Source organism: Chanos chanos, chromosome 7 (genome assembly GCF_902362185.1).
Source record: "Chanos chanos chromosome 7, fChaCha1.1, whole genome shotgun sequence".
Taxonomy (NCBI): Eukaryota; Metazoa; Chordata; class Actinopteri; order Gonorynchiformes; family Chanidae; genus Chanos; species Chanos chanos.
Window position 1 is genome coordinate 990,478 of NC_044501.1, and position 12,629 is coordinate 1,003,106.

A 12,629-nucleotide genomic window follows, 5' to 3' on the forward strand; every position below is an offset into this window, starting at 1 on the left:
TGACTGGTGTCTCCTGCATTAACACTGTGTGTTTATGTTGTGACTGGTGTCTCCTGCATTAACACTGTGTGTTTATGTTGTGACTGGGGTCTCCTGCATTAACACTGTGTGTCTACGCTGTGACTGGTGTCTCCTGCATTAACACTGTGTGTTTATGTTGTGACTGGTGTCTCCTGCATTAACACTGTGTGTTTATGTTGTGACTGGTGTCTCCTGCATTAACACTGTGTGTTTATGTTGTGACTGGTGTCTCCTGCATTAACACTGTGTGTTTATGTTGTGACTAGGGTCTCCTGCATTAACACTGTGTGTTTATGTTGTGACTGGTGTCTCCTGCATTAACATTGTGTGTTTATGTTGTGACTGGTGTCTCCTGCATTAACACTGTGTGTTTATGTTGTGACTGGGGTCTCCTGCATTAACACTGTGTGTTTATGTTGTGACTGGTGTCTCCTGCATTAACACTGTGTGTCTACGCTGTGACTGGTGTCTCCTGCATTAACACTGTGTGTTTATGTTGTGACTGGTGTCTCCTGCATTAACACTTTGTGTTTATGTTGTGACTAGGGTCTCCTGCATTAACACTGTGTGTTTATGTTGTGACTGGTGTCTCCTGCATTAACACTGTGTGTTTATGTTGTGACTGGGGTCTCCTGCATTAACACTGTGTGTTTATGTTGTGACTGGTGTCTCCTGCATTAACACTGTGTGTTTATGTTGTGACTGGTGTCTCCTGCATTAACACTGTGTGTTTATGTTGTGACTGGTGTCTCCTGCATTAACACTGTGTGTTTATGCTGTGGCTGGTGTCTCCTGCATTAACACTGTGTGTCTACGCTGTGACTGGTGTCTCCTGCATTAACACTGTGTGTCTACGCTGTGACTGGTGTCTGCTGTGTGTGAAGGGTAGGTTTTGTGTGTGCGTGTGTGTGTGTGTGTTCGTGTGTGTTTGTGTGTGCGCACATGTAGGATAGGAGTAGGTTGTATGTGCATATATGTATGTAAGTTGTGTATGTGGATATGATAATGGCATGTGCATGTGCGTGTGTGTTTGTGTGTAGGAGATGATCAGTGTGCATGTGTGTGTGTGTGTTTGTGCGTGTAGGATATGATGAGGGTGTGTGTGCATGTGTGTGTGTGTGTGTGTGTGTGTGTGTGTGTGCATGTGTGTGTTTGTGTGTGTAGGATATGATAAGAGTGTGTGTTTGTGTGTGTGTGTTGGATATGATAAGTGTGTGTGTGTGTGTGTGTGTGCGTAGGATATGATAAGGGTGTGTGTGTGTGTGTTTGTGTGTGTTTGTGCGTGCCTGTAGGATATGATGAGGGTGTGTGTGTGTTTGTGTGTGTGTGTTTGTGTGTGTAGGATATAAGGGTGTGTGTGTATGTGTGTTTGTGTGTATCAAATATGATGAGGGTGCAGTCTGTCTGTTTCTGTGTCTGTTTATGTGTGTGTGTGTGTGTGTCTGTGTCTGTGTGTGTGTGTGTGTGTGTGTGTGTTTGTGTGTGTAGGATATGATGACGGTGTGTGTGTGTGTGTGCGTGTGTGTGCGTGTAGGATATGATGAGGGTGTGGGGGTGTATGTTTGTGTTTGTGTGTGTGTGTGTGTGCTGAGGGAAATAAGTATGTTGAACACCCACTTCCCACCACTGAAGGTCCACCTCTGCACGGGTCAGCTCGATGATGTCACCGACAGAGAGGTGCAGGGGTTGGCCGAAAGCCACGGGGGGAGGGGGCAGTCCGTAATACTCAGCGCGCACCTCCATCTTTGGGAGACCTGGAGAGTGACAGAGACTGAGTGAGACAGAGATCTAATACTTAACATTTATTTTCTAATATCAGAGAGAGAGAGAGGAAGAGAGAGAGAGAGACAGGAAGAGAGAGAGAGAGAGAGAGAGAGAGAGAGAGGGAGAGAGACGAAGAAAGAGAGAGAGAGAGAGAGAGAGAGAGAGAGAGACAGGAAGAGAGAGAGAGAGAGAGAGAGAGAGGGAGAAAGAGAGAGAGAGATTGTGTTCTGCTGAAGGGGAGGGAATACGATGAGAGGATGTCAGATTAGATCAGATGAATCAAAGGAAACGAGAGAAATCAGAAGGAAACAGGAGAAGGTAACACAAGGGAGGGTAAGACAGGGTAGGGTAAGACAGGGGAGGGTAAGACGGGAGAACGTAACACAGGGGAGGGTAAGACAGGGGAGGGTCAGACAGGGGAGGGTAACACAGGGGAGGGTGAGACAGGGGAGGGTAAGACAGGAGAAGGTAAGACAGGAGAAGGTAAGACAGGGGAGGGTGAGACGGGAGAACGTAACACAGGGGAGGGTAAGATAGGGGAGGGTCAGACAGGGGAGGGTAAGACGGGAGAAGGTAACACAGAGGAAGGTGAGACGGGAGAAGGTAAGACAGGGGAGGGTAAGACAGGGGAGGGTCAGACAGGGGAGGGTAAGACGGGAGAAGGTAACACAGAGGAGGGTGAGACGGGAGAAGGTAAGACAGGGGAGGGTAAGACAGGGGAAGGTAACACAGGGGAGGGTAAGACAGGAGAAGGTGAGACAGGGGAAGGTAACACAGGGGAGGGTAAGACAGGGGAGGGTGAGACGGCAGAAGGTAACACAGGGGAGGGTGAGATGGGAGGAGGTAAGACAGGGGAGGGTAAGACAGGAGAAGAGAGCGAAATAGGGAGAGCTGAGGCTGACCTGGTTTAGTCTGTCTCTGAGAAGCTGATCTCATTGTCTTGTTCTAACAGAAGAAAGGAAAAGTCATTAAATGACAATTCTACAGCAGACAAACCAAGTTCATGTGCAAATATTTCATAATAAAAATTACATTTATATTCTGCTCAACCACTCTATCATTATTATTTTTATTACTATAATTATTATTTAATATGTAAATGTACCAAAGAACTCTGAATTTAACACGCTAAAGTATCTTAAATGAAAGCTACAAAAAAACAGATGCAGTAGAAAGGGTCTTAAATGAAACAAACCTTCTTCAAGGTGCCTGAGTGATCTGAAACACACACACACACACACACACACACAAACCCGTTGTAGGTACATATGGTAATGACACATAAGGGTATGACACACATATGCAACTGTGCAGAGACAGAACCCAGTTATATATGTTTACATTTATTCACTGTGCTGACGCCTTTACCCAAAGCAACTTCCAATCCAGACAGAGAACAAAACCAACCAATCCAGACAGAGAACAAAACTAACCAATCCAGACAGAGAACAAAAGTAACCAATCCAGACAGAGAACAAAACTAGCCAATCCAGACAGAGAATAAAACCAACCAATCCAGACAGAGAACAAAACCAACCAATCCAGACAGAGAACAAAACCAGCCAATCCAGACAGAGAACAAAACCAACCAATACAGACAGAGAATAAAACCAACCAATCCAGACAGAGAATAAAACCAACCAATACAGACAGAGAATAAAACTAACCAATCCAGACAGAGAATAAAACCAACCAATACAGACAGAGAATAAAACCAACCAATCCAGACAGAGAATAAAACCAACCAATCCAGACAGAGAATAAAACTAACCAATCCAGACAGAGAACAAAACCAACCAATACAGACAGAGAATAAAACTAACCAATCCAGACAGAGAATAAAACCAACCAATACAGACAGAGAATAAAACTAACCAATCCAGACAGAGAACAAAACCAACCAATCCAGAAAGAGAATAAAACGAACCAATACAGACAGAGAATAAAACTAACCAATCCAGACAGAGAATAAAACTAACCAATCCAGACGGAGAATAAAACTAACCAATCCAGACAGAGAATAAAACTAACCAATCCAGACAGAGAATAAAACTAACCAATCCAGACAGAGAACAAAACCAACCAATCCAGACAGAGAACAAAACCAGCCAATCCAGACAGAGAATAAAACGAACCAATCCAGACAGAGAATAAAACGAACCAATACAGACAGAGAATAAAACTAACCAATCCAGACAGAGAATAAAACCAACCAATACAGACAGAGAATAAAACTAACCAATCCAGACAGAGAATAAAACTAACCAATACAGACAGAGAATAAAACTAACCAATCCAGACAGAGAATAAAACCAACCAATCCAGACAGATAACAAAACCAACCAATCCAGACAGAGAACAAAACCAACCAATCCAGACAGAGAATAAAACCAACCAATCCAGACAGAGAACAAAACCAACCAATCCAGACAGAGAATAAAACTAACCAATCCAGACAGAGAATAAAACCAACCAATCCAGACAGAGAATAAAACGAACCAATCCAGACAGAGAATAAAACCAACCAATCCAGACAGAGAATAAAACCAACCAATCCAGACAGAGAATAAAACCAACCAATCCAGACAGAGAACAAAACCAGCCAATCCAGACAGAGAATAAAACCAACCAATCCAGACAGAGAACAAAACCAGCCAATCCAGACAGAGAATAAAACCAGCCAATCCAGACAGAGAATAAAACCAACCAATCCAGACAGAGAATAAAACTAACCAATCCAGACAGAGAATAAAACTACCCAGTACAGACACAGACACACCTATGCATGCACACAGTGATTACCTGAATTCTTCCCACAGGCTGGGACACGCCCCAGGCACTCTTTATGGCCAGCCATTTTACAGCGGGTGCAGCGATAACCCTGAAAGAATATTCCCCTGAGAGAGACAGAGAGAGAGACAGCCAGAGAGAGAGAGAGTGAGAGAAACAGACAGAGAGAGCGAGACAAAGAGAGACAGAGAGTGAGAGATGCAAAGTAGAGGAGAGTGTTGTGGTGAGGAAGACAGAGAGAGGCATGGAGTGTTATAAAGAGAGAGAGAGAGAGATGGAGTGTTATAAAGAGAGAGAGAGAGAGATGGAGTGTTATAAAGAGAGAGAGAGAGAGATGGAGTGTTATAAAGAGAGAGACAGAGGGATGGAGTGTTATAAAGAGAGAGACAGAGGGATGAGGTGTTATATAGAGAGAGAGAGGGATGAGGTGTTATATATAGAGAGAGAGGGATGAGGTGTTATATATATAGAGAGAGAGAGGGATGGCGTGTTATAAAGAGAGAGAGAGAGAGAGGGATGAGGTGTTATAGAGAGAGAGAGAGATGAGGTGTTATAGAGAGAGAGAGAGGGATGAGGTGTTATAGAGAGAGAGAGAGATGAGGTGTTATAGAGAGAGAGAGGGATGAGGTGTTATAGAGAGAGAGAGATGAGGTGTTATAGAGAGAGAGAGATGAGGTGTTATAAAGGGAGAGAGAGAGGGATGAGGTGTTATAGAGAGAGAGAGAGAGATGAGGTGTTATAGAGAGAGAGAGAGATGAGGTGTTATAGAGAGAGAGAGAGAGAGATGAGGTGTTATAGAGAGAGAGAGAGAGGGATGGAGTGTTATAGAGAGAGAGAGAGGGATGAGGTGTTATAGAGAGAGAGAGGGATGAGGTGTTATAAAGGGAGAGAGAGGGATGAGGTGTTATAAAGGGAGAGAGAGAGAGGGATGAGGTGTTATAAAGGGAGAGAGAGAGGGATGAGGTGTTATAGAGAGAGAGAGAGGGATGAGGTGTTATAGAGAGAGAGAGGGATGAGGTGTTATAAAGGGAGAGAGAGAGGGATGAGGTGTTATAGAGAGAGAGAGAGGGATGAGGTGTTATAGAGAGAGAGAGGGATGAGGTGTTATAAAGGGAGAGAGAGAGAGAGAGAGAGAGATGAAAACACTGTGAGCTTGTTTTAACACAGAGAGGAGTGTTGAAGAAGGCCATTACTGTGAGCGCTATGTGTGTGTGCTCTGTCAGAACCTGAGGGGAGACGTGGATCTCTGTACCTGAGCAGCATCTGACAGGCCCTGCATGACGTGGTTTCCTCAAAACAGTGCATCTGAAAGTCGTGCCCATTGGCTGTACTGTTCTCTGGGCACAGATTTGACCTACAGGAGAATAATGCATATCATCATCATCATCATCATCATCGTCGTCATTTTATGCATACACACATACACACACGTATATATATATACATGCACACACACACACACACACACACAACCACATACATATATAAATAAATATACATACACACACACACACACACACACAACCACATACCTATATATATAAATATACACATATATATATACACACACACACACACACACACACACATATATATATATATACATATACAGTGGCATGCACAAGTTTGGGGACCCCCAGTCACAATGTCCGTCACTGTGCATAGTTAAGTGAGTAGAGGATGAACTGATCTCCAAATGCAGTTTTATTTTTGTGAAATGTTAGAGTGAGAAACAGAGAGCAGTGTTCTGCATGGTCAGTGCTTACTAACACCCCCTTCAGCACGTATATCACAGCACGTAACCCTTCCTCGCAAAGCACTTCTACGTCTGTCAGGCTCTGGGGCCGTCTTGCGTGCACTGCTCCTTTGAGGTCTATCCACAGATCGGGGACTGTGAGGGCCATGGCAAAACCTTCAGCTTAGGCATCTTGAGGTCGTCCACTGTGGACTTTGAGGCATGTTTAGGATCATTCTCCTGTTGTAGAAGCCATTCTCTTCTCATTGTCAGCTCGTTTACAGACAGTGTGACGTTTGCAATCACAGCGTAGAAACTGTCAAACAGACAATTATAACTGTTCTCTGATTTAGTAAAAGTGTGTGTGTGTGTGGGGGGGGGGGGGGTTGGCGGGATGGAGGAGAGAGATCTGAATGGTGGACGGGAGTAACAGGGAGAGAGTGCTGGTAATACAGGTGGTAGAGTAATAAGGGGGTAACAGGGAGAGAGTGATACAGGTGGTAGAGTAATAAGGGGAGTAACAGGGAGAGAGTGATACAGGTGGTACAGTAATAAGGGAGTAACAGGGAGAGAGTGATACAGGTGGTAGAGTAATAAGGGGAGTAACAGGGAGAGAGTGCTGGTGATACAGGTGGTAGAGTAATAAGGGGAGTAACAGGGAGAGAGTGCTGGTGATACAGGTGGTGGAGTAATAAGGGAGTAACAGGGAGAGAGTAGTACAGGTGGTAGAGTAATAAGGGAGTAACAGGGAGAGAGTGCTGGTGATACAGGTGGTGGAGTAATAAGGGGAGTAACAGGGAGAGAGTGCTGGTGATACAGGTGGTAGAGTAATAAGGGGGTAACAGGGAGAGAGTGATACAGGTGGTAGAGTAATAAGGGGAGTAACAGGGAGAGAGTAGTACAGGTGGTAGAGTAATAAGGGGAGTAACAGGGAGAGAGTAGTACAGGTGGTAGAGTAATAAGGGAGTAACAGGGAGAGAGTGCTGGTGATACAGGTGGTGGAGTAATAAGGGGAGTAACAGGGAGAGAGTGCTGGTGATACAGGTGGTAGAGTAATAAGGGGGTAACAGGGAGAGAGTGATACAGGTGGTACAGTAATAAGGGAGTAACAGGGAGAGAGTGCTGGTGATACAGGTGGTGGAGTAATAAGGGAGTAACAGGGAGAGAGTAGTACAGGTGGTAGAGTAATAAGGGAGTAACAGGGAGAGAGTGCTGGTGATACAGGTGGTGGAGTAATAAGGGGAGTAACAGGGAGAGAGTGCTGGTGATACAGGTGGTAGAGTAATAAGGGGGTAACAGGGAGAGAGTGATACAGGTGGTACAGTAATAAGGGAGTAACAGGGAGAGAGTGCTGGTGATACAGGTGGTAGAGTAATAAGGGGAGTAACAGGGAGAGAGTGATACAGGTGGTACAGTAATAAGGGAGTAACAGGGAGAGAGTGCTGGTGATACAGGTGGTACAGTAATAAGGGAGTAACAGGGAGAGAGTGCTGGTGATAGAGGTGGTAGAGTAATAAGGGAGTAACAGGGAGAGAGTGATAGAGGTGGTAGAGTAATAAGGGGAGTAACAGGGAGAGAGTGATACAGGTGGTGCAGTAATAAGGGAGCAACAGGGAGAGAGTGCTGGTGATACAGGTGGTGGAGTAATAAGGGGAGTAACAGGGAGAGAGTGCTGGTGATACAGGTGGTAGAGTAATAAGGGAGTAACAGGGAGAGAGTGCTGGTGATACAGGTGGTGGAGTAATAAGGGAGTAACAGGGAGAGAGTGCTGGTGATACAGGTGGTGGAGTAATAAGGGAGTAACAGGGAGAGAGTAGTACAGGTGGTAGAGTAATAAGGGGAGTAACAGGGAGCGAGTGCTGGTGATACAGGTGGTGGAGTAATAAGGGAGTAACAGGGAGAGAGTGCTGGTGATACAGGTGGTAGACGGAATTGGTCCATCGCTGGAATGTCCATAACTCCCTGGGTTGTCGTCTCGGAGGAGATCCCTTTTCAGGTTCAGAGGTGTCGGACGATTCCACAGTCTGAATCTCTTCACTCCAACATAGCGAGCCAACACAAGTCTGTGAACTCGAAACTGAATTCCCGACTGGGCAAAAGTTCCTCTTCCTCTTTTTCCCTTTTCCTTTCTGTGAATCAGCCTGTTTATTTTGTTTATTTTTGTTTTGTTAATGTAAATATTGTTGAGTTGACTGGGTGATGTGGAAATAAAATGTGTGAATATTTGTTGTTGTTCGTGTTAAAAAGTAAGCCTAACGGCTGCCTGTAGGGTGTTGCCTTCTTTATATCATTTGTGGTTTTTCATTTTTAGCTCTGCATCATAAATATTGTTTCATTTCTTCATAAGACACTTTGCATTGGGACCACGGATTGAGCTATAATCTTGAATGATCTGGAACTATAATCTGGAATGTTAACCTTTGTTTCAGTATTAGGCCACTATTCCTGTCAGTGGCTGCGATAGAGGTGCTATCATCAGTAGAAGGAACCTTAACAGTCACAGAAATGCTGGTGTTAAGTTGTGAAAAAAAAAACCAATCTTTTTAGACCCAACATGTTGGCATGATATCTTTTTAAGAGAATGTCTTTGCCTTCGAGTTCATAGTAGCACTGTCGGTCTCTATCAGTTATACTAGCAATTGTTACAGTGACTGCAAAAGTCACAGTAAAAGTTACAGTAACGGAGGCAGTACCCGTCACCATAGCGACAGTAAGAGTACTTGCGCAGACAGAAATATAACGGCAGTCTCAGGATGGAGAGGAACAGCACTGACAACAGTAAACACTGACCTTCAAACTGTGACTGTAGTTATGATTGCAGTAGTAACAGCACTGACAACAGTAAACACTGACCTTCAAACTGTGACTGTAGTTATGATTGCAATAGTAACAGCACTGACAACAGTAAACACTGACCTTCAAACTGTGACTGTAGTTATGATTGCAGTAGTAACAGCACTGACAACAGTAAACACTGACCTTCAAACTGTGACTGTAGTTATGATTGCAGTAGTAACAGCACTGACAACAGTAAACACTGACCTTCAAACTGTGACTGTAGTTATGATTGCAGTAGTAACAGCACTGACAACAGTAAACACTGACCTTCAAACTGTGACTGTAGTTATGATTGCAGTAGTAACAGCACTGACAACAGTAAACACTGACCTTCAAACTGTGACTGTAGTTATGATTGCAGTAGAAACAGCACTGACAACAGTAAACACTGACCTTCAAACTGTGACTGTAGTTATTATTGCAGTAGTAACAGCACTGACAACAGTAAACACTGACCTTCAAACTGTGACTGTAGTTATGATTGCAGTAGTAACAGCACTGACAACAGTAAACACTGACCTTCAAACTGTGACTGTAGTTATGATTGCAGTAGTAACAGCACTGACAACAGTAAACACTGACCTTCAAACTGTGACTGTAGTTATGATTGCAGTAGTAACATTAGTGACAATAGTATAAAGTATTTATCATTGCTGTAACAATTTAGGTGGTTGTTTTAGCAGCAGTAACAGTAGTGTTTATCTTTGCAGTAATAACTGCAGTACTAACAGGAATAACAGTCATTACAGTAATAACTGTAGTACTAACAGGAATAACAGTCATTACAGTAATAACTGCAGTACTAACAGGAACAGCAGTCATTACAGTAATAACTGTAGTACTAACAGGAACAGCAGTCATTACAGTAATAACTGTAGTACTAACAGGAACAGCAGTCATTACAGTAATAACTGTAGTACTAACAGGAACAGCAGTCATTACAGTAATAACTGTAGTACTAACAGGAACAGCAGTCATTACAGTAATAACTGTAGTACTAACAGGAACAGCAGTCATTACAGTAATAACTGTAGTACTAACAGGAATAGCAGGCATTACAGTAATAACTGTAGTACTAACAGGAATAACAGTCATTACAGTAATAACTGCAGTACTAACAGGAATAACAGTCATTACAGTAATAACTGTTACAGTAATAATTGTAATAGATGTAATTACAGCAGTAACATTAGTGTTTGTCTTCACAGTAATAACTGTAGTACTAACAGGAATAACAGTGGTTACAGTAATAAGTGTAATATATGTAATTAGAGCAGTAACTGTAGTAGTAGTTCAGTTGTGAGGCTATTATGGGATGTTTCACTCACAGTGCCATTTCAAACTGCTCCAGCCACTTCTTCTTCAGTTCCCTGGTCTTAAAGTAGAGTTCATATGCACCCTGGCCATACGAGTCCATCAGCAGAAAGTTATGGCTCCACTGCTCAGACACACACACACAGACAACGACATTCAGCCTGATCTGTCTCTGTCAAAATCCAGCCTGATCTGTCTATGTCAAAATCCAGCCTGATCTGTCTCTGTCAAAATCCAGCCTGATCTGTCTATGTCAAAATCCAGCCTGATCTGTCTATGTAAAACCAAATAAAGAGAAGAGAAGACAAGAAAGGAGGGATGAATAGAGAGAAGAGAAGAGAAGAGAAGAGAAGAGAAGAGAAGAGAAGAGAAGAGAGGAGAGGAAAGGAGGGATGAATAGAGAGAAGAGAAGAGAAGAGAGGAAAGGAGGGATGAATAGAGAGAAGAGAAGAGAAGAGAAGAGAAGAGGAGAAGAGAGGAAAGGAGGGATGAATAGAGAGAAGAGAAGAGAAGAGAAGAGAGGAGAGGAAAGGAGGGATGAATAGAGAGAAGAGAAGAGAAGAGAAGAGAAGAGAAGAGAGGAAAGGAGGGATGAATAGAGAGAAGAGAAGAGAAGAGAAGAGAGGAAAGGAGGGATGAATAGAGAGAAGAGAAGAGAAGAGAAGAGAAGAGAAGAGAAGAGAGGAAAGGAGGGATGAATAGAGAGAAGAGAAGAGAAGAGAAGAGAAGAGAAGAGGGGAAAGGAGGGATGAATAGAGAGAAGAGAAGAGAAGAGAAGAGAAGAGAAGAGAAGAGAAGAGAAGAGAAGAGAGGAAAGGAGGGATGAATAGAGAGAAGAGAAGAGAAGAGAAGAGAAGAGAGGAAAGGAGGGATGAATAGGGAGAAGAGAAGAGAAGAGAAGAGAAGAGAAGAGAAGAGAAGAGAAGAGAAGAGAAGAGAGGAAAGGAGGGATGAATAGAGAGAAGAGAAGAGAAGAGAAGAGATGAGAAGAGAGGAAAGGAGGGATGAATAGAGAGAAGAGAAGAGAAGAGAAGAGAAGAGAAGAGAAGAGAAGAGAAGAGAAGAGTCATGCCTTTTTGTTCTCTCTCTCTGCGGCTGTCTCGTCCCTCAGTTGGAAATATTGAAGCTCAATGAGGTCCTTCAGTTCCATGACCTCTCCACTCTTCCGCTTACACACCAGCATGGCCTTGTCGAAGAGAAACGCATACCTACACACACGTTACACACACACACAGTATACACACATTATACACACATTATACACACACATTGCCTTTAGGAAAAAGAATGCGTACCTAAGCACACATTACACACACACACACACACACACACATATGAATTATACACACATTACACACACACACATATGAATTATACACACATTACACACACACACACACACACATATGAATTATACACACATTACACACACACACACATATAAATTATACACACATTACACACACACACATATGAATTATACACACATTACACACACACACACATATGAATTATACACACATTACACACACACACATATGAATTACACACACATTACACACACACATATGAATTATACACACATTACACACACACACACATATGAATTACACACACATTACACACACACACATATGAATTATACACACATTACACACACACACACATATGAATTACACACACATTACACACACACACATATGAATTATACACACATTACACACACACACACATATGAATTACACACACATTACACACACACACATATGAATTATACACACATTACACACACACACACATATGAATTATGCACACACATTACACACACACACATATGAATTATACACACATTACACACACACACACATATGAATTATGCACACATTACACACACACACACACAAATATGAATTATACACACATTACACACACACACAGATATGAATTACACACACATTACACACACACATATGAATTATACACACATTACACACACACACACATATGAATTACACACACATTACACACACACATATGAATTATACACACATTACACACACACATATGAATTATACACACATTACACACACACACACATATGAATTACACACACATTACACACACACATATGAATTATACACACATTACACACACACATATGAATTAC

At 42.8% G+C, this 12,629-nt stretch overlaps 1 protein-coding gene across 1 annotated transcript in view; it reads right to left on the minus strand.

Annotated features, from left to right (window-relative positions):
• Window positions 1-12,629, minus strand: part of vav1 (vav guanine nucleotide exchange factor 1) — a 37,580-nt gene that overhangs the window by 9,236 nt on the left and 15,715 nt on the right. Inside the window, exons 15-20 of the mRNA XM_030780312.1 lie at window positions 11,535-11,670; window positions 10,477-10,586; window positions 5,828-5,929; window positions 4,577-4,682; window positions 2,688-2,730; window positions 1,639-1,775 (exon numbers count right to left, since the gene is read on the minus strand). Of these exons, the coding sequence (XP_030636172.1) occupies window positions 1,639-1,775; window positions 2,688-2,730; window positions 4,577-4,682; window positions 5,828-5,929; window positions 10,477-10,586; window positions 11,535-11,670 (634 nt within the window). The remainder of the gene's footprint in view (window positions 1-1,638; window positions 1,776-2,687; window positions 2,731-4,576; window positions 4,683-5,827; window positions 5,930-10,476; window positions 10,587-11,534; window positions 11,671-12,629) is intronic.